We start from the raw sequence: 18,451 nt of genomic DNA, 5'->3' as shown, positions 1-18,451 counted from the left end.
TGTTTTTTGTTTACCTTTTGCTGAGCTGAATGTCTTTTACATGCACATAAGGCTTAAATTACATTTTAAAATGGTAAACAGGTACAATCTAAAAACAATGGCAATTGGACAGTTTCCTGTGAATTACAATTCTGTATATAGCTATTTCCTATATGCTAAGCATAAACCTAACCCATCTTTTAAAAAACTCTCAGTTCATTAATTGCATTCACAAAAGCCAAGAAACTAGTCTAAAAGTACAAATCTCTATATTCATGCAGGCCAAAAGGCAGTAAGAAAACTAAGAGAACTATAAATAAATGAAACATAACACTTGCTTCAAAGATTCTCTTGAGCTGATTATCAGTTGTATTTAACCTTCACAATATGAGAACCCCACAAAACCAAATATTTTAAAGCTGCACATTTTTTTTCTATCTTAACTGTAATAAATAGCGATTATTTAGCAGCTGTATCATCTTATGTAAAAAAAAAAATCAACCTTTATACATGAAAATTTTCATTTTGCATTTATTTGGTGTACTGCTATTTCAAAATAAGGACGTTTAGAAATAAAGTATGCATTTCTCCTACTTAATAACTGTAAAGACTGAAAACAATGAATCAAGATCTTCTGAAACTGGTAGGACAAAGTCCATTGTATTCCTAGTCTTTGAACATGCACAAGGTACACAAGTATTTCTCATCAATATATATATATATATATATATATAGTTATCTTTGATGAATCTAAGCAGCCATAGATCCTGGTAGGTAAGATAGAGTTCTGCTTTGAACCTTGTTCAAAGGAGTTTTTACCCCTTTGCTTGAGGGTAGAATATACAATCCTGCATTTTGGGGGGACTCACTGCCTTCATCTTTTTGAAAAAAGTTCTCATCTCTAAAATATTACATGTAAGTGAGGTACTCAAATCTCTATCTTCCTTTGTACTCTAGCAATATTGTCACACTCTGGTTCGTTGCTGGCAGAGTGCTCCCAAGGGTGTGCCCATGGACATCCAGACTCACATCACCCCGAGGGCGCTGCCGACCGGGCGGACTTGAGCAAACAACAGTTCTAGAACCCATTGTGCCTTTGACAGCAAACAGCCTGAACTTGCCTGTATATGCACAAAACACACATTTTAGGAAATTTTTAAAGTTTTGACATGTCTAGTAGGTGCCTGCACCTGCATAATTGGTGTTAGCAGGTTGACAAGTAAGTACAAACCCATCCCATTTCCATGGACAAACATTTGATCTCTTTTGAGGCACACTAATTGCAACTAGAGAAACCAGTCTACTAACACAGATGGAAGATGAACCTTCAGATAAAAGAATGGCAAGTTTCAAACTATACCAGTTATAAACATCAGCACTCTGCCTAGGTTACCTAGCTCTTGGTTACCCAGAAGGAAGGCCCAGATTTTTCTCACATTAACTGGGAACAATCTGGTTTCTGGTTTATGGACTTAAAGAAATTTGTCTTGGCTTACAAATTTTCAATACTTGCTGCTCAGAAACCATCTAGAAGTAGCAGACCTCGTATCTTTATTTCCTTTGATCATATATATTACAATCAAAATCACACTACAAGCAACTGTCTACTCTTCAAAATTTTATGATTGGTAATTTCCATCAGGAGGAAATATAATTTTTAAAATTCATATTCTGTGATTGCATATACATGGTTTGATTTGCATGTGATGAAGAAACAACTGTTGGAGAAGATATGGAGAGGACAACGTAATATATGAGTTTTAATTAACTCATTTGATTATTTATTTCAGTTCACCAAAGGTGCTATGTTTTTACTTGTGCAAAATAATGATACATGCCAAATAAATTTTCTAGGAACTCTGGGAACAAGTTAACTCTTCTAATGTGTTTTTTAAATTCTGTTCTGTTTCACCCTTCCTGCATAATGCATAAATGCTGTTGAAGACTAAAAAGATCCCTGGCTACCTTTGCAAAGGTAACCAGGGATACAAGATAGATATGAGCTGATGAATTTCTTTGGCATAAGAAAATTCCAGTACAGTGGAAAATCAAGCCTACAATCAGACCATCCTGTCCTTGACTTCAGCTGCACACAGCAACGTAAGAAGAAATACAAAGATGATTAGGACAGTCTAATTGGAAAACAAAATGTTTAAAACTTGCAGTATAGCCAATTATAGGTCAGTAGTCTCATCTGCTTGTTTTCATATAGTTGCATGTGCCAGCAGATGAAAACAGAATGATTACATAAGCAAATGGCAAGGTCTGAAAAACATCATCCTAGGAAGAAATTAACTCCACAAATGTCTACATATATTAACTTAAAAGCAAGCAAGAATGCATAGTCAGTGAAACAATCAGCTACATTTCAGTCTATGCTAATTTTATAACATCTGTGAATTTAACATAATGTGGTGATTCAAAAATTGTTTTGTGTTTTCACCACCATTAAACCACACAGCTATTATGGATGATAATACTCAGTGCCACAGTTGAAAATCAGAGAAAGGGCATGTGGTAATTGCTCAGATTCTCATAACAGCTAAGGATAGACTAGCCAATAAATTGCTTCTTTACTTTCTTTTTCATCCTTGAAAACCAACAATGCCTTTTTAGGGACAAAACCCATTGTTTTAATTTGTCATTGAGTAAATAAGGCACTGTTCCTTTGATTATTAAAGGATCCTCAGTGTCTTAGTTAAGGTTTTATTCTGCTCCTCTTTTTTTTCCTTCTTTCCTGTCAGTAATAAACATTCTTTCAGAAGCAAAGGGGATTTATTCTCTTCCTCTATCAGAAATTCCTCATACAGTTATGCATTAACTGAAGCAGACAGACCAGGGCACTAAGTTATCTCTGAATTCATTCATAGCCTCGAGATGATCTCCTGAACAATGATGAGTTTTATTACTCTTGCTAATAATCCTTCACATCCATAAACATCAAATACTGGTCCTGGATTTATTATTTTTTATTCAAGAAGCAACTCAAGGGAGAACCCACGAGATACTCAACCAAGTCATCTTAAAACATGCTTAAGCTACAGGGCAATAAGGTTCTTCTGCATATTAACCTCTCTACCCACTGCAGTGCAGCCAGGGCATGACTAGACATTGTTTGATTTAGATTTAGATGGGTCTATGTTTTGATGTGCCTACTTTCCACCATCTCCTATGTTTCTCCACCATGTTTTCTGAGATTCAGTTATTCTGCTAGGAACTGCATGAAATAAGAGAAGACCAGACTGCACATGGATACCTTTCCTATAAGGATAAGAAAATCTTCTAAAGTTGGAAAAATTCCATACTTGGAACAAGTTCAATTCAACAAAAAACACATTGCTCTGATGATCATGAATATGACTCAACCTGTATACTGGATGAATCCTTTTAAAAAATACAATTTGGCCTTAGCTATATTGTCTTGAAGGAAAGGACCTAAAAAGCATCTTTATACTGCTTTAACAAACATGAAGATCTGAGAAATTAATTATGTACTCTAAAAAGTTTCACAAGCTCTTTAAAAATATTAAAACAATAGAGAGATACATAAATATCCAGGATCACATAGAAACTGCTCAGTAATTCAGGAGTTGTAAAAAAAGACAGTAATCATATTTAAAGTATGTCATGAGACATATTTTCAAATATCCAGTTATATGTCCTATCTTGAAGATCTAAGAAATATCAGCTTAGTTTTATTAGTCACTAAGTAATTTTGCTTTAGAATGTCAAGGAATGTTGAAAAGAAAGCAGGAACTGTCCAAATGCATATAAGCTCTAACAGCTACAAAGCAGAAATTACTATCAAATCTTAGTGGCAGAACAACTAGAAGGGTCACAGTAATTGAATGGCCTTGCAAAATCTCCCAAAGATAATATAATGTGGATTTGATAACATGAATTAAAGTAGGGAAATTCTGTAATCAAACAAACTGAAAGCTTGCATATGGAGGAAGTCCACACAACAGTTTTTAAAATGCTCCTATTTGATAAAATGATTAATTTTATATATTCTCACTTAAATGTGATTTTTTTTGAGACAGAGAAAATCCTCTGTAAGTGTGACAGAGAGTGGCCATGAAAAACTACACCCCTTAGTAAGCCAAGAAAAAAGCAAAACAAAACTCAATGTTGCAAGAATAGCTGTTTAAAGAATAAAGGTATTTCTCAATTACTTAGAATAAAATTCTCTATGTAGCACCCAGGTTCATACCTCTGACACAGTATTTCAAAAGCTTTCACCTAGAAGCAAGTGAAAGATCTTAGTAAGGGCAGCTGATAACTAACTATAAAACGCAGCACAAAAAATAATACCAAATTAGAATTCATGGGCATGTACAGATGTACTCATTATACAATGAATTTGTTTTTCCCAAAAGAACATGTATGTCCTAGAATGTGTTTAATTTTAAAGGATTTTTTAAACCTTCCACTTACAGACATATCACTAAAAACTATTTTTGTGTACATTCAACACCACAATTTTAACTGAGGAGGAATATAAAGCAAAACCTTATTGGTTCTGTATCCTGCTTTAAGACTGTCATTCAAACAACCTTAAGTAAATATTACTTGTGTAGTCTCATACTAAATTTCATTAAGCACATTCATGCAACTCATGTTACTACAGTTTTGTTACACTTGTTTTCATGTGCAAAACTCTTCTCTGATTCATTTCAGGATGCAATGAAAAATGAGAACTGCTCAGGAAGATGTTGGTCCTGGGGTGCAAGGAGGATGGACCAGACTCAGTTGCTCCCAGTAACATGATAAGGGGCAACAGGCACAAGCTGAAACAGGAAGTTCCATTTAAATATGAGAAAAAACTTTACTGTGAGGGTGACAAAGCACTGGAACAGATTGCCCAAGGAGTCTGTGTAGTCCCTTCTCTGGAGATATTCAAAACCTACCTAGGTGTTTTGTGTAATGCACTCTAGGTGATCCTGCTTTAGTGAAAGAGTTGGACTAGATGATTTCTAGAGGTCCCTTCCAACTCCGGCAGTTCTGTGATTTTGCATGCTCTGCAGTTGCATAATTATCTGAGGGAGGCATTTGTACTTCTGATGCTTTGCTGATGACTGTTTTTAGGGTTTTTTTTTCTTTTAATAGGAGTTAATCTAGAGAGTATATATATATATATATATACACCCTCAACCAATAATAACATTTGCTTATGGTCCTGGACCCCAGAGTATGCTTTGCTTATGACACTCCTGGAGCAGTCTCACTTGCCAGCTACAGTTTAATTTCTTCTAGGACTGAAAGAAAGATATCAAAATGGCTACAATCTGTGAAAAACAGCTGTTCTTGAAGATAACCTTGGATGCCTGGTACAACCACCAGGGAAAAGAATCACAGGCTAAAAGCCAAGGGCATGCTATTTCAGTAGAACCTCTCATATTATGGCCAAAATTTGTGGAAGCACCATCTGTTCAGAAAACAAGAGACATGATTTTTATATGTTTCTCTGCTGCTTGCTCCCCTCCAGTTCCCAGCTTAGTGTTTTCTCCGCTTGTAACACTGCAATATAAGTTTGGATTTGCAACATATGCACCACATACAATAGGGATCTTGGATCTTCTTCCCAGAGTTTCACATTCTGCAGCTCATAGCAGGGAGCAATACTAAAAGTTAAGCAGCAAACACAAAAGAAGTTATTTACAGTCTAAAGCACAGGCATTTTTCATTGTGCAAATCCCATTAATGAAATCCACACAACTAAGTCTCCCAGATTGTTCCTCAAAATAAAAGCTAAAGCATTTACTTATAGCTACATGTCCTTCTCAAAAGACTAGCAATTATTAGACTTTAATGACATCTCTTTAGAGACATGGCATTACAAAATATATAAACCTAAAATAATTGTTTGGCTGGAAGCCTGGATAAACCACAATTCTGTGAGTGAAAATTAATCTTTCAGATGAAACATACATTTTTTTTGTCATAGTACAGTAACACTCATTGTACAAGTCAGACTCTACTTTGAAGTCAGCAATTTGGAAAAGCATTTTTCTTCTTCAGAAGTAAAACAAAAAGCAATAAAACGATTACAATTCAAACTAGCTGACATACTCCATATAGTGCTGGAAGAAAATCACGTTCTTGACAAATGCTTGTAAAACCCTGCATGGGAGCAGGAAACACTGACATGCCATGCAATTGGTGTTATTTAAGATTTATAGAAATAAAATTATTAAAAAGTAAATATAGAGAAAATAAATTTAGAGAAAATAACAGAAGTATCCTGTTCTAACAGTTAAGATGTCAGGGCCAAGAGGGGGGGGGAAAAATTATAGAAAAAGAATAAAGAAAATGTATAATTCTAGAAATAAGTTAACCTCCACCATCTTCAAAGAAAATGACAAGTGACTAAGGCACCAATAACCTAAGGAGAATTTTAGATCACAAAAAGAGGCTACAATATTTGGTCACTAACACTCAACAAAAAGCAGTTTTGGTTTATTTTTTTTTTTCTTTTTCATAAGAAAATTATTTATTTCCCATATCCAGTGGTTTATGACATGCCAAATTATTTCACCAGACTAAAAAACTATGAGTCTAAATAAAACCCAAGTCAAGAAAAAAAGAAAAAGAAAAAAAAAAGAAAGAAAGAAAAAAAACCATAATTACTTTTCATCAAACTGAAATATCTCAGGAATAGCCATTTTAAGGTTGCTATTCATATATAAAAATTCTGCAATTTGAATTAGGGGGGGTGGGGGAAGACTTTCGTGGCAACACCATAACCCCATCAAGACATTCTTATTTTCAAGTAGTATTTTTTCTTTTCTGACAATTTTTCTAATAAAAATGTAGTTTTTATAACATAGGTAAGATGTATAAATTATATGAAATTTTATTAATTACATATCTGCTAAAAACCCCACTGCATTTTAAAGTGAGCAAGTTCTACTATAGTCAGAGAAAAAACAGGATATTTGCATAGTTAGAGGAGATCCCAGGTGGTCTAAAGAAATAAGGCAAATAAGAGTGAAGGAAGGATTAGCATCTCCAGTTTACATTTGAGGAAACAGGCCACAAAGAGATTAGATTACACTGATGTTTTCTTCCATACAGTCTGATAGTCTTGTAATCGAACAGATTTTATATTCCCAACACATTGTTCAGGAAGAAATGATGCCACTTTTTAGAGACAGCATTATACAATATTATAGCAACTCATTAAACACCAATTTTATCAGAAGGTTATGATTTTATAGGAGTAGCTAAAACCCAGTGAAACAACTCACTTGACTGGGGAATAATAATGGATGGCTATAGGCTGCTTCATAAAGACATAAATGGAAGAAAAGGAGGAGTAACTATATTAAGGAGAAGCTTGAATGTATAGACATCAACTACTGTGATTATGACAGCCCCATCAAATGACTTTAGGTCAAGATCAGAGAGGGATCTTACTGTAGTCATCTGCTGCTGACCTCCAGACCTAGACAATAAGCCCAGTGAAACAATATTTGGAACACTGAAGCAAGCTTCAGCTCAACAGAACCACATTCTCATGGCTGATGATCTCTTCAGAAATTTGTTGGAACAAAACATAGCAGCTCATGTGCCATCTATCAAGTTCCTGGAATGTACAGAGGACAGCTTCCTCATACAAATGTTAGATATGCCAACCAGGAATGAGGCACTGCTGGACTTGCTACTCACAAATCAAGAAAACCTGCTCTGTGATACCTTCGTTAGTGACATCCTTGGCTGCAGCAATCACAGTATCATGGAGTTTGAGATACTGCTGAGCACATCAAAGGTTAGTACTAAGACAGAAGTTCTGTATTTTAGAAGGGCAAACTTCACTTTGCTTAGAGCTCATGTGGGAGGTACTCTGTGGAAAGCTTCCATTCAGGATAAAAGAGCTAGTGAGTGCTGGGAATTTTTATGATCACTCTCCTGGAAGCCCAAAACCAGGTCATTCACTTCAAAGGTAAGGGAATTAGGTGGAAAAAAAGACTCCCTTTGCTTAACTGTGAGCTTCTTAAACCCAAAAGAGAAGTTTACCAGTGAAGGAAAAGCAGACAAATACCCACTGAGAACTATGAGGGCATCATCAGGGTATGCAGAGTTGCAGTTAGAAAAGCAAAAGCTAAAGCTCAAATTGAAATTGGCCAGAGATGTTAAAAATTACAGGTGTTCTTCAGGTATGCAAACAAGCAGAAACAGAAAAAATTCTGGCACACTGTTAAACAGGAGAGGTGAATTAGTGACCAACAAGCTGAAAAGGCAGAGGGTGTCATCAGTTTCTTCACCTCTGTCTTTACCAGCAGTGTTGGGCTCCAGAATAGGTTTGAGGTGATGATGTGAGTTTTGGGTTGATGATTCACCGTAAGTGAAAGAAGAGTTCATTTGTGAACTATTACAGGGGCTTTACCCCTGCAGATTGATGGGCCCTGACAATATCCACCCAAGAGTGTTAAGACAGTTGGCTGATACTGTTGCAAGGCTGCTCTCCTTAACCTTTGAGAAGCCACAGAAATCAGGAAATCTTCCAGTATACCAGAAGAAGGCTAATGTAACCCCTATCGAAAAGAAGGACTTAAAGGAGGATCTGGGAAATTATGGACTCACCAGTCTTAATTCAGCCCCTGGGAAAGTAACAGAATGAATCCTCTTGGGGACTGTAACAAGCCAAATGAAGCACGGAAAAGCAAACAGGGATTCACCAAGAACAAATCATGCTTGACAAATTGTTAACTTCCTACGATTAAGTAACCTGCTCAATTGATGTGGGGCAGGGGGTGATTTCTGGATTTCTCCAAAGCTTTTGATACAGCCTCCTCCTAAAATAGGTGATGCCTCAAGGTCTAGATAAGTGGTCTGTGTGGTGGATGGGGAGCTGGCTGATGGGCAGGACACAAAGAGCAGTGCTAAATAGCTCCTTTTAAAATTGGCAACCTGTCACAAGGGCTGCCCTATAATTGATATTGGGCTCAAAGTTGTTTAATATCTGTGTAAGTGATCTGCATGATGTGATAAAGCACACCCTGATGATACCAAACTGAGTGGAGAAGTGGAGACTCCAGAGGGAGAACCACCCTGCAGTAAGTCCTGGACAGGCCGGAAGAGTGGGCTAGCAAGAACCTTGTGAAGTTCAAAAATGACAAATACAAGATGTTACACCTGGAAAAACATAACCCAAAAGTGCAGCACTGCCTGGGATCCACCTGGACGGAAAGTAGTTATGTGGAAAGGACCCTAAGGGCCCTAGAGGACAAAATGCTCCATATGAGTGAACAGTGCAGCAGCAAAGGAAGCCAACAGGATGCTGGGTTGCACCAGCAAGGGCATCACTAGCAGAGACAAAGTCATTATCCCACTCTACTCAGCAATTTTCAGGCCATGCCTATGTTAAATTCTAGTTCCCACTACAAAAAAACCAAAACAAAACACCAAAAACCAAACCAAACAAAACAAAAAAAACAAACAAAAACAAAAACAAACAAACAAACAAACAAAAAAGCAGAGATGCAGACAGGCAGGAGAAGGTCCAGAGAAGGGTAACAAGGAGGACTGGGAAGCCTGCTGTACAAGGAAAGGCTGAGAGAGCCAGGCTTGTGCAGCTTGGAGAAAAGAAAACTTGGGGGAGACCTCATCAACATGTCCCAGTACTCCAACTCTAGCTACAATCACAGAGACTGACTTTTTACAAAGAATCACATGGAAAAGCTAAGGGGTAATGGGTCTAAGTTACTTCTTGGGAGATTCCAATAGGATGGACACAAGAGGAAAACAATTCACAGTAACAATCAGCCATTGGAATAATCTTCCCAGTGAAGCAGTGGATTCCCCAGTACTGGACACTTTCAAGGTTCAGCTGGACAGGGTGCAGGGCTTTGTCCATACTATGCTTTTGCCAAGAAAGGTAGGACTAGATGATCCTTGCAGTCCCTTCCAACCTAGCAATTTTTATTTTTAGTAAGATATTTTATGTATCTTCCCCACACAGAAATATGCATCGATTTATATTATTGGTACAACTATTCTCCCAATATTTTCTGAATGCAAATGTTTTTGTATGTATTCTTATAGGCCAGAATTTCAGTGTTCCAGTATTTCACTCCTTCTTGGGTTAATGCACCTATGTCAAGACACTGTAAAATTAGACACCATCATTTTCTATTTTAGTAGGAAAAATATCAGTGATCTGAGCTGAATGCTCCTCATAACTTTGGAAGGAAATCATGCCCACACACAAAAAGGCCAGAGACAGAGACATTGATTAACATCTTTGAGTGAAGAAAACATTCTCTTAGAAACTTAATCCAAAAGTTGTGTTAGTAAATAGGAAAAACATTTTAGGAATTATATAAACACTTTTGGTTGTGGATATATCCTGTCAATTGGTATATCCAGTTTTTGTTTCTCTACAGTAATAATGAATGGCTGATGTGGTTGAATCACATGACAACTTCAGCTTTTCTGTGGCTCATTTCATCCCCCATCCATCATGACAGCTACATGAGACTGCAGCTGTAAGATTTGTGTAATTCATAACATATGTTTAAAACTAATATAATGTTTGAATTACAGAATAATACCTTATATCTATTAAGGAGTTACATTCTCAATTTTAGAAACTCCAGCTTAAAAGACTTATTTAACTACAGTGATGATTTAATGACATTTCAAACCACTTATTTAACTGGCAGACAAACCTAATAAGCTATTTGCACTCTTCCATGTTGACATCCCATCATCCCTACTATAGGAAAACATCACCTTCACATACACATTTAGAATAATTTTTAAATAATGTAAATTATAGTATCATCTCTCATATGATGTGGGCCTAAGATACAGTCTAACTACTTGCTGCAATCCTACTATTAATGTAACTTCCAGACAAATGTCAGATCATCTGGCATATGTTTCTGGTTCTATTTTTGAGTAGGCTTTCCTCAGTTAAGAGGTATGCCATATTCAGTAACATTAAACCCAAAACTCAGCCCTAAGTAGTCCCCACATTTTCCTGCATTAGCTACTGTACATGAGTATCTTGAACATGTTCAAGGAAAGGGAGACTCTAAAGATAACAGGAGTCACTAAAATACAGAGAAAGGAGGGAAGTGAAAAAAGATAATAAAAGAGGAATGGAAAATTAAGTCAAAATCCGAAAGGAAGAACAGACTCCCCTCCATACCCAGGATGCCCCTGAAGAACCATTTTACAGTTCTGCTGATTGATAGGAAAAAACAACCCACGCAATGTAAACTGCCAGAGCAGAGGAAGGAAGCCCACTCAGCTCCCCATATAACAACCAGTGCCCAGAAGAAACACTGAAGGATAATTGGAGTGGAAAACTCCTTTCTCAGGGACACTATGTGACCCATTTGTAGACAATGCCCACCGACTAGAGAGTAATACTACTAGAGAGGTCTGCAGCTTACCAGGGGCTTGAATTAAGGCTTTTACTCAAAGATTGCTTAAACTCATGCATTCTGCTGGCTAGTACCCACTCTTAATATTGTGTGTGGGAACCAATGATATGTACAGGAGTATCATGAAAACAATAAGGAAGGATTATAGAGCGCTGGGAGCATCAGTGAGGGACTCAGGAGCCAGGGTAGTGTTCTCACCAAACCTCCCAGTCAAAGGAAAACAGCAAGAAAGGGCAAACAGAACTGGAAAAGTAAAAAAACAGATGAAGGACTGGTGCCACAACCAGGGCTTTGGCTACCTAGACCATAAGGATCATTTTGATAAACCTGGTCTGCTGAGGGCAGATGGGGTCCACCTGTCAGAGAAGTAGGAAAGTAAGGAACCAACCAGAAAAGGAGCTTTGATAGATCTTGTTCTCACCAACAGAGATGGGCTGGTGAGAAATACAAAACTTAATGGGAAACTTGGCTGCAGTGACTATGGCACTGAAGAATTTAAGATCCTTAGGGCAGCAAGGAAAGTACAATATAAGCTGATGGCACTTGATTTTAAAAGGGCAGATTTTAGTCTCTTCAAGGATCTGCTTGGTAGGGTAGAATGGACAAAGCCCTGGATGGAAAGGGAGCCCAGGAAAGCAGGTTCATATTTAAGGATCACCTCCTGCATGCCCAGGACCAATGTGTCCCAATGAAGAGGAGGGCAGGCAGGAGTACCAGGAGGCCTGCATGGATGAGCAAGAACTCATGGACACTCTTAGGTGTAAAAGCATAGTTTACAGACTGGAAGCAAGGCCAGATACCAAGGGAGAAGTACAGAGAAGTAGTCAGAGAACCAAGAGATCAAGTTTCAGATGCTGCATTATAAGAATAAGCATCCTGTATGTTTTTTAAATGGAGTGATCCCAATTTCAATGCCCGGTTGAATGGGGCTTTGAGCAACCTGGTCTAGTAGAAGGTGTCCCTGCCCATGCAGGGGAGTTGGAACAAGATGATCTTTATGTAGTGAAATGAGGCAACCAGGTGCCAATAATTGCCAGGGAGTGGGCATGAGAGTGGAGCAATGAAGGTAGTACAGTGCTGAGAGAAGCAGTTAAAGCCAAGCATGCTGAGATTGTGAGTTCCAGTGTGAGCTGAGTTTGTGACTCAGGCCTTACCTTTTATTGGCCCCCCTAATCCTGCTCATGTGCAGTGGGGGCCCACCCTAATCAGGCACAGGTGGGCTTAACACGAGCTCATGCTCACTCCCTGGCAATTAGTGGCACCTGGTTGCCTCATTTCACTACATCTTTAAGGTCCCTTCCAACCCAAACCATTCTATGATTCTATGAAAATACTCAATGGAAAAAAAAAAATAAACTAAGCATGCACTTTCCTAGGTGAAAAATGTACTGAAAAATCTGTGAAAAATTTGCTGAAAATTTTCCACCTAAAACCACTGTGCTCCAGCTTTTCAGAACATGCATCTGTAAGCTTTTGTGAGGGACCAGCCATATAGCCTGTTGTGGAAGTGGTTACCCCTGAGGCAGGAACTAACAATTGTATGGTAACCTTTTCATGCATTTTTAAAATGTGAATGTAATATGCTTTCCATAAACAACAGTACTTGCCAGCAGATGGGTATGTATATGTACATATATTTGACATCTAGATCTACAACCAGATTGGGTTTACAATTATTTTATGGGCTAAAAGGATATGCACATGGAGTAAGGAAGGAGAAGAAAAGCCATAAGCAACACACTTGACATAAACATTCTACACTATTGAAAAAAAATGTCAGATTTTGACTATCTTAAAGAAAGTTCACAATAATTTCTGAGGTACATGTTTTTATCTTAATACCCAGCTATTATGAGACTGATACTGCAGTAGAACAGAAACTATGAGTTTAAATCACTACTTAATTCCTCTCACAGTTCATTCATTGTGCAACGACCAGGTAATGGTCAGGATAAATACCAGTAATACTTTTCTTGTCATTCCTAATAGCAATCCCTGTCAGGAAAGGTGCTCTACCAGGTTTTTTCTCTAGAAGTCAGCTACAATCAACCCTTTTTAATAAATATTTCAGTTGGAGCTGCTGAGAGATGAAATGAGTGGAGATGTAGGTTACAGATCATTAGAAAGATCAAAAGGATTTTTAAAAAATTTAATACAATCTTCAAATGTAGTACACCGTAAGTATTTAAGGTAAGCAAACCAAAGAAGATCTTATCTCAATGTGTTTTAAGTGCTATAATAATTTTTTTCAGGAAACAAGCGATCTTAGTAGGCAGACAATAATGACATTAGTTACTTTCCCCCTTCTTCCAAAACTCATCCTTCTTTTCCTGTTTGAGGCAACAGAAGCAAGTTCACATAATTTTCATCTTGCTTTTATCCATAAAAGGATATGGAAACTATACTGTGATATCACCTCAATAACCATCTGAATCCCAGTAAGCTTAAAAAAGTTGTTAGACCTTTTACTAGCCCTAAGAAACAATGGAAAAAGTGAGAAATAAACAGATCTGGGGGAAAGACAAACAAATTTCAGCTAAGTAAGGGTAGTGTTAATTTAAGGCCAGATTTTGTGAAGGAATATTGAAAAATTACTAAAGTCATGTTTTTTTGTTTGTTTTCCACATTATTATAATATATACTATATGTATATATATATATATATATTGCTGTTTATCCTTCTCCTCCTCCCTACTCCATCCTCTAATCTAATTATGAATTCCAGACACATACATCAGAAATAGAGGGGGAACAAAACAAATAATGTCTTCTTAAGAACTGTCACATTACTAAATTAAAAAAAAAAAAAACCTCTTAGCTACAACATGTGTATTGGTACTTGTACTGCTGAATCAAATAGCTTCTCCTTTCTGTGATTTAAAGATGGATTCCTTTTACCTACAATGCAACATCTTCCGTTTCACAATACTCCAGAAAATTATTAACTGCCATATTAAATGCCACAGGGTAACAAGACACTTTCTGTCACCTGTTTCTTTCTTGAGAATGGAGAAAAATCCTGTTCTGGTTGGCTATCAATAGAATCTGTTTTCTTTCTTCCTTTATTACTACAGCATACTCACTGGGATTTCTATTTTATCTTTTCCCTACACAGACACTACAAAGTCCTTTACTAGATGGTTTCATACTTTCTTCTCTTTGCCACTGATTAAGCTGCAGACAGTTCCGAAGACTGACTTGTCTCATATTTAATTTCAAGTAGCTCCACGTACACAGTAAGCATGCAGCCCAGTTATTCATAATTAAAAAAAAGTCAAGATTAATAATTTTTCCAATTTCAACTCGTTATAAGAAATCTAAAGTTTATTAACCAAACTGCTAAGGAAACCACCACTGAATAGCACCTGTCAGCTTGGTTGGTAACTGATAGCTTCTCAACCTAGACTTCAAGCTAGCATTTTCCAAGCTAGATTGAGAACTTGAATGAGAAAAGCATTCCTCAGAGGGCCTGATTAGATTCATCTGTGCATCCTGAAGACATGATTGCCCTATTTTGGAACCCGAGTTCCTCGCCTCTGCAAGGCACCATACTGAACCTGTAGTTGTGCCAGCACAAAGTAGTTCATTGCCATTATGTCAGTACATTGAATCTTGGGGACAAGTCCAAAAACTCAGTAAGTGTAAACAGCATATAAACTAATTAGGGATTTCTATACTCAATTTAAAAAAATTAACATTAAAAGCATGCATTATCAGTGAAAGCATGCCCAAAATGCATGCAGTGTTTAAGTGGATACAAAATATTTTGTCATTGGTTGGAATAATTACTTAACCCCTAAAAACACATAAATATGTCTAACAGTTGCTTTCAAAAAAAAACAAGTGAGACATAGAAGGACAACAAAGTTAAATAAATTCATGTGCTGGCTCAGTTACCATAACTGACTAGATTCATGAAGCAATGTTTTCATCTCGATCCATTATCTTTCATTATATTTTGTATCTTCCTTTAACGTTTTGCAATTATAGTATATTAACACAAAGAGCTTACCCTTACATTTGAAAAGCAATGTCTACTAAAATAATACAGCTTTTCTTTACCTCTTTAAAAAGTATACGTTAATGGATGCATGCTGTAGTGAATTACGTGTAATCACAGAATCATGGAATTGTCCTGGTTAGAAAATACCTCTAAGATCATGGCACTCAACAGTCAACATCCTCACCCTCAAATAAGATATGTTTGTCTATATCACCATGCATGCTAGAGCATGTCCTGAAGTGCCTCACCTACATGATTTTTAAATACTTCCAGGGATGGTGATTCCACCACCTCCCTGAGCAGCCTGTTCCAACACCTAACTTCTCAGAGTAAAGAAATTCTTCCTTGTATGTAGGCTAAACCTCTCCTGATACAACTTGAGGCCATTTCCTCTGGTCCTATCATTGTTCACTTGAGAGACATGGACAGCACCCACCTCCCTACAACCTCCTTTCAGGTAGCCATAGAGAGGTATAAGGTCTCCTCTCAGCCTCCTCTTCTCCAAACTAAACATTCCCAGTTCCCTTACCTTCTCCTCACAGGGCTTGTTCTCCAGACCCTTCATCAGCATCAGCTTGGTTGCCCTTCTCTGAACTCACTCCAGCACCTCAATGTTCTTCTTCTAGTGAGGGGCCCAGAACTGAACACAGTACTCAAGGTGCAGCCTCACCAATGCCAAGTAAAGGGGCACCCTCACTTCCCTAACTCCTGCTGGTCACACCATTCCTGATACAAGCCAGGATGCTGTTGGCCTTCTTGGCCACCTGGGCATGCTGCTGGTTCATATTCAGTCAGGTATCTACCAACACACCCAGGTCCTTTTCTGCTGGCAGCTTTCCAGCCTCTCCTCCCCAAGACTGTAGTGCTGCCTGGGGTATATAAGAATGTATTCCATTAAACTTGTCCTTGTGACTATTACTTTCCCTTTTATCCTAGTGGTCCATACTAAAACCAAAAGATTCTTTTGCTTCTCCAACATATTGCCAAAAATAGAAAAAAACCTCCTGGTGGATAGAAAAATACAGCACTAAAAAATATTAACCAACATTCCATAGAAGCCACCTGAACATATAAAAATATTCACAGATTGTAAAAGAAAGTGAGTATTGAAGGGAAAGATATTACTGTAGCTCTGTAAATTTTGGAAGAATCATTTTTATGTAAAAGTCAAAGCTTTAGATGAATGAAAATCTGAGTAAAAATGGATGGAAAAAGAGATCTCATACTTAGGGAAAAGAAAATATTGGGAAATTCCATGAGATACAGTCCTAAAAGGGGTTCAAGAAGTATCTCAGATGACCTGTGGGTAAAACACTCTGAGTGTGTAGGGGTGGAATTAGGCAAGCCAACATACACCTAGAATTGAATATGGCAAGGAACATGAAAAAAAACAAAACAGAGGGCTTTTTACAGGTTCCTGAGTAGCAAAATTAAGACCATAGTATATGTGGGCCCACTACTGAATCGTACAGGGGACATGGTCTTAAAAGATATAGAAAAGTCTGATGTGTTTAGTTACTTCTTGACCTCAGTCTTTAATGAGAAAATTCACCCTCAGGGATCTGAGGTCCCTGAAACCAGAAAAGTAGAAAATGAAGAAAGACGTTCCCTTCACAGAGGAGAATTAGTTCAGGAAATATTTAAACAGACTGGATAAGTCTGTGGGGCCTGTCTGTGAGGGGAGACAGCCAGTATCACCCAGAGGCCACTCAATCCATCTTGGGAAAACTGGTGTGATCAAGAGAGGTGGCTGCAAGATTGGGACAAAGCAAAAGTCACCCTTATCTTCAAGAGGGGTCAGAAGGAGGATCCAAGAAAGTACAGGTCAGTCAGTCTCACCTTGATCTCTGGGAAGATGATGAGGCAAGCAATTCTGGAATCCATTTCCAAAGATACGAAGGACAAGAAGGTAATTGGGAGTAGTCATCATGGATTTATGTCCATAATCTATTATATTTAAATGTTCAGAAGGCATAATAGCCTCATAGAGAAACTGATGACGCATGGGACGAGTAAGCAGACAGTGAGGTCAGCTCAAAACTGCCTGGACTGCTGGGACGAAGGTGTGATCAGTGGCACAAAAAGGCAGCCCCATGATCACACACCAGGGAAGAAAAACTTAAGCAGACCCTGTGTACACACCATTACTTCAAGTAGAACACATACTTCAATGGGTTTAAGCATGGGTAAATGTTTAAATTTATTTGCATGTACAGCAAGCGGACACACAATCTTCTGTTAATTACACGCAATGGTACAAAATTATTTGGGAAGAGCAAAGTAAAAGTGGAGCATATTAGAAGGATACTTGTTTTATACCACAACAGAATGAAAGATTCTGAAAAATTAATGTAGATTTTATACATGTCTAATTTTGATGTCCTTGCAGTTAAGGCAAATAACATAATTTGCATGCAGATTCCAATATCATGCTTTCATTTTCAAATGGTTAAAATCCATCTTTCATGCATAATTTAAGAACTGCCTTTGACATTTGACAAGAAAAGTATGGGGACTTCTGTTTCAAATACACCTAAAGTCTAATTAGGAGTCTAATGTGCATTGTTAAAGGTAATTTTTGTTTTGTCAAATGGGTCCTTTGGTACACTGTAAGTGAGGTTTATTAGCAGTGTTCCTGCAATCAAATAACACTACTAAAACTCTACATAGCTGGAGAAGGGGATTAGTGACTTCTGTACAGAATTTTACTTCTAAATTTTAGCTATTATTTTTCAGACAGACTGATGCCATCAGATATCAGTAGGTCAGTATTTCTAATGTTTAATTTTACTTTTTAATATTCTATTTTTTTGTTTATTTTTTTCTCTCTATCAAATTACTATTCTTTTATTTCTGTTTTTCTGATTGCAATGCAAGAGAAAAATTAATCTATTTACAAAACTGAATTGGGCACGAAGACCGTTCTCCTACTAAATACATTTAAGTGACTTTATTTAAAAAAATAATAGGAAAAGAAGCAAACATATAGCACTTTTAATATTCCCAACAGATGAAGGACATGGACCTATTAGATAAAGTCCAGAGAAGGGGCAAGAAGAGGCCTGGAGGCCAC

General features: G+C 37.4%; 1 protein-coding gene across 1 annotated transcript in view; it reads right to left on the bottom strand.

The window, feature by feature from the left end:
- The window catches only part of NCAM2 (neural cell adhesion molecule 2), a 179,134-nt gene extending 161,751 nt beyond the window's left edge, over positions 1–17,383 (bottom strand). Inside the window, exon 1 of the mRNA XM_008501978.2 lies at positions 17,218–17,383. Within this exon, the coding sequence (XP_008500200.1) occupies positions 17,218–17,383 (166 nt within the window). The remainder of the gene's footprint in view (positions 1–17,217) is intronic.
- Between the last annotated feature and the right edge of the window lie 1,068 nt (positions 17,384–18,451).

The sequence above is a fragment of the Calypte anna genome, chromosome 1 (genome assembly GCF_003957555.1).
Source record: "Calypte anna isolate BGI_N300 chromosome 1, bCalAnn1_v1.p, whole genome shotgun sequence".
In the NCBI taxonomy this organism is placed as follows: Eukaryota; Metazoa; Chordata; class Aves; order Apodiformes; family Trochilidae; genus Calypte; species Calypte anna.
The sequence above is the reverse complement of the archived record's forward strand: the minus strand, read 5'-3'. Positions and strand labels throughout refer to the sequence as shown.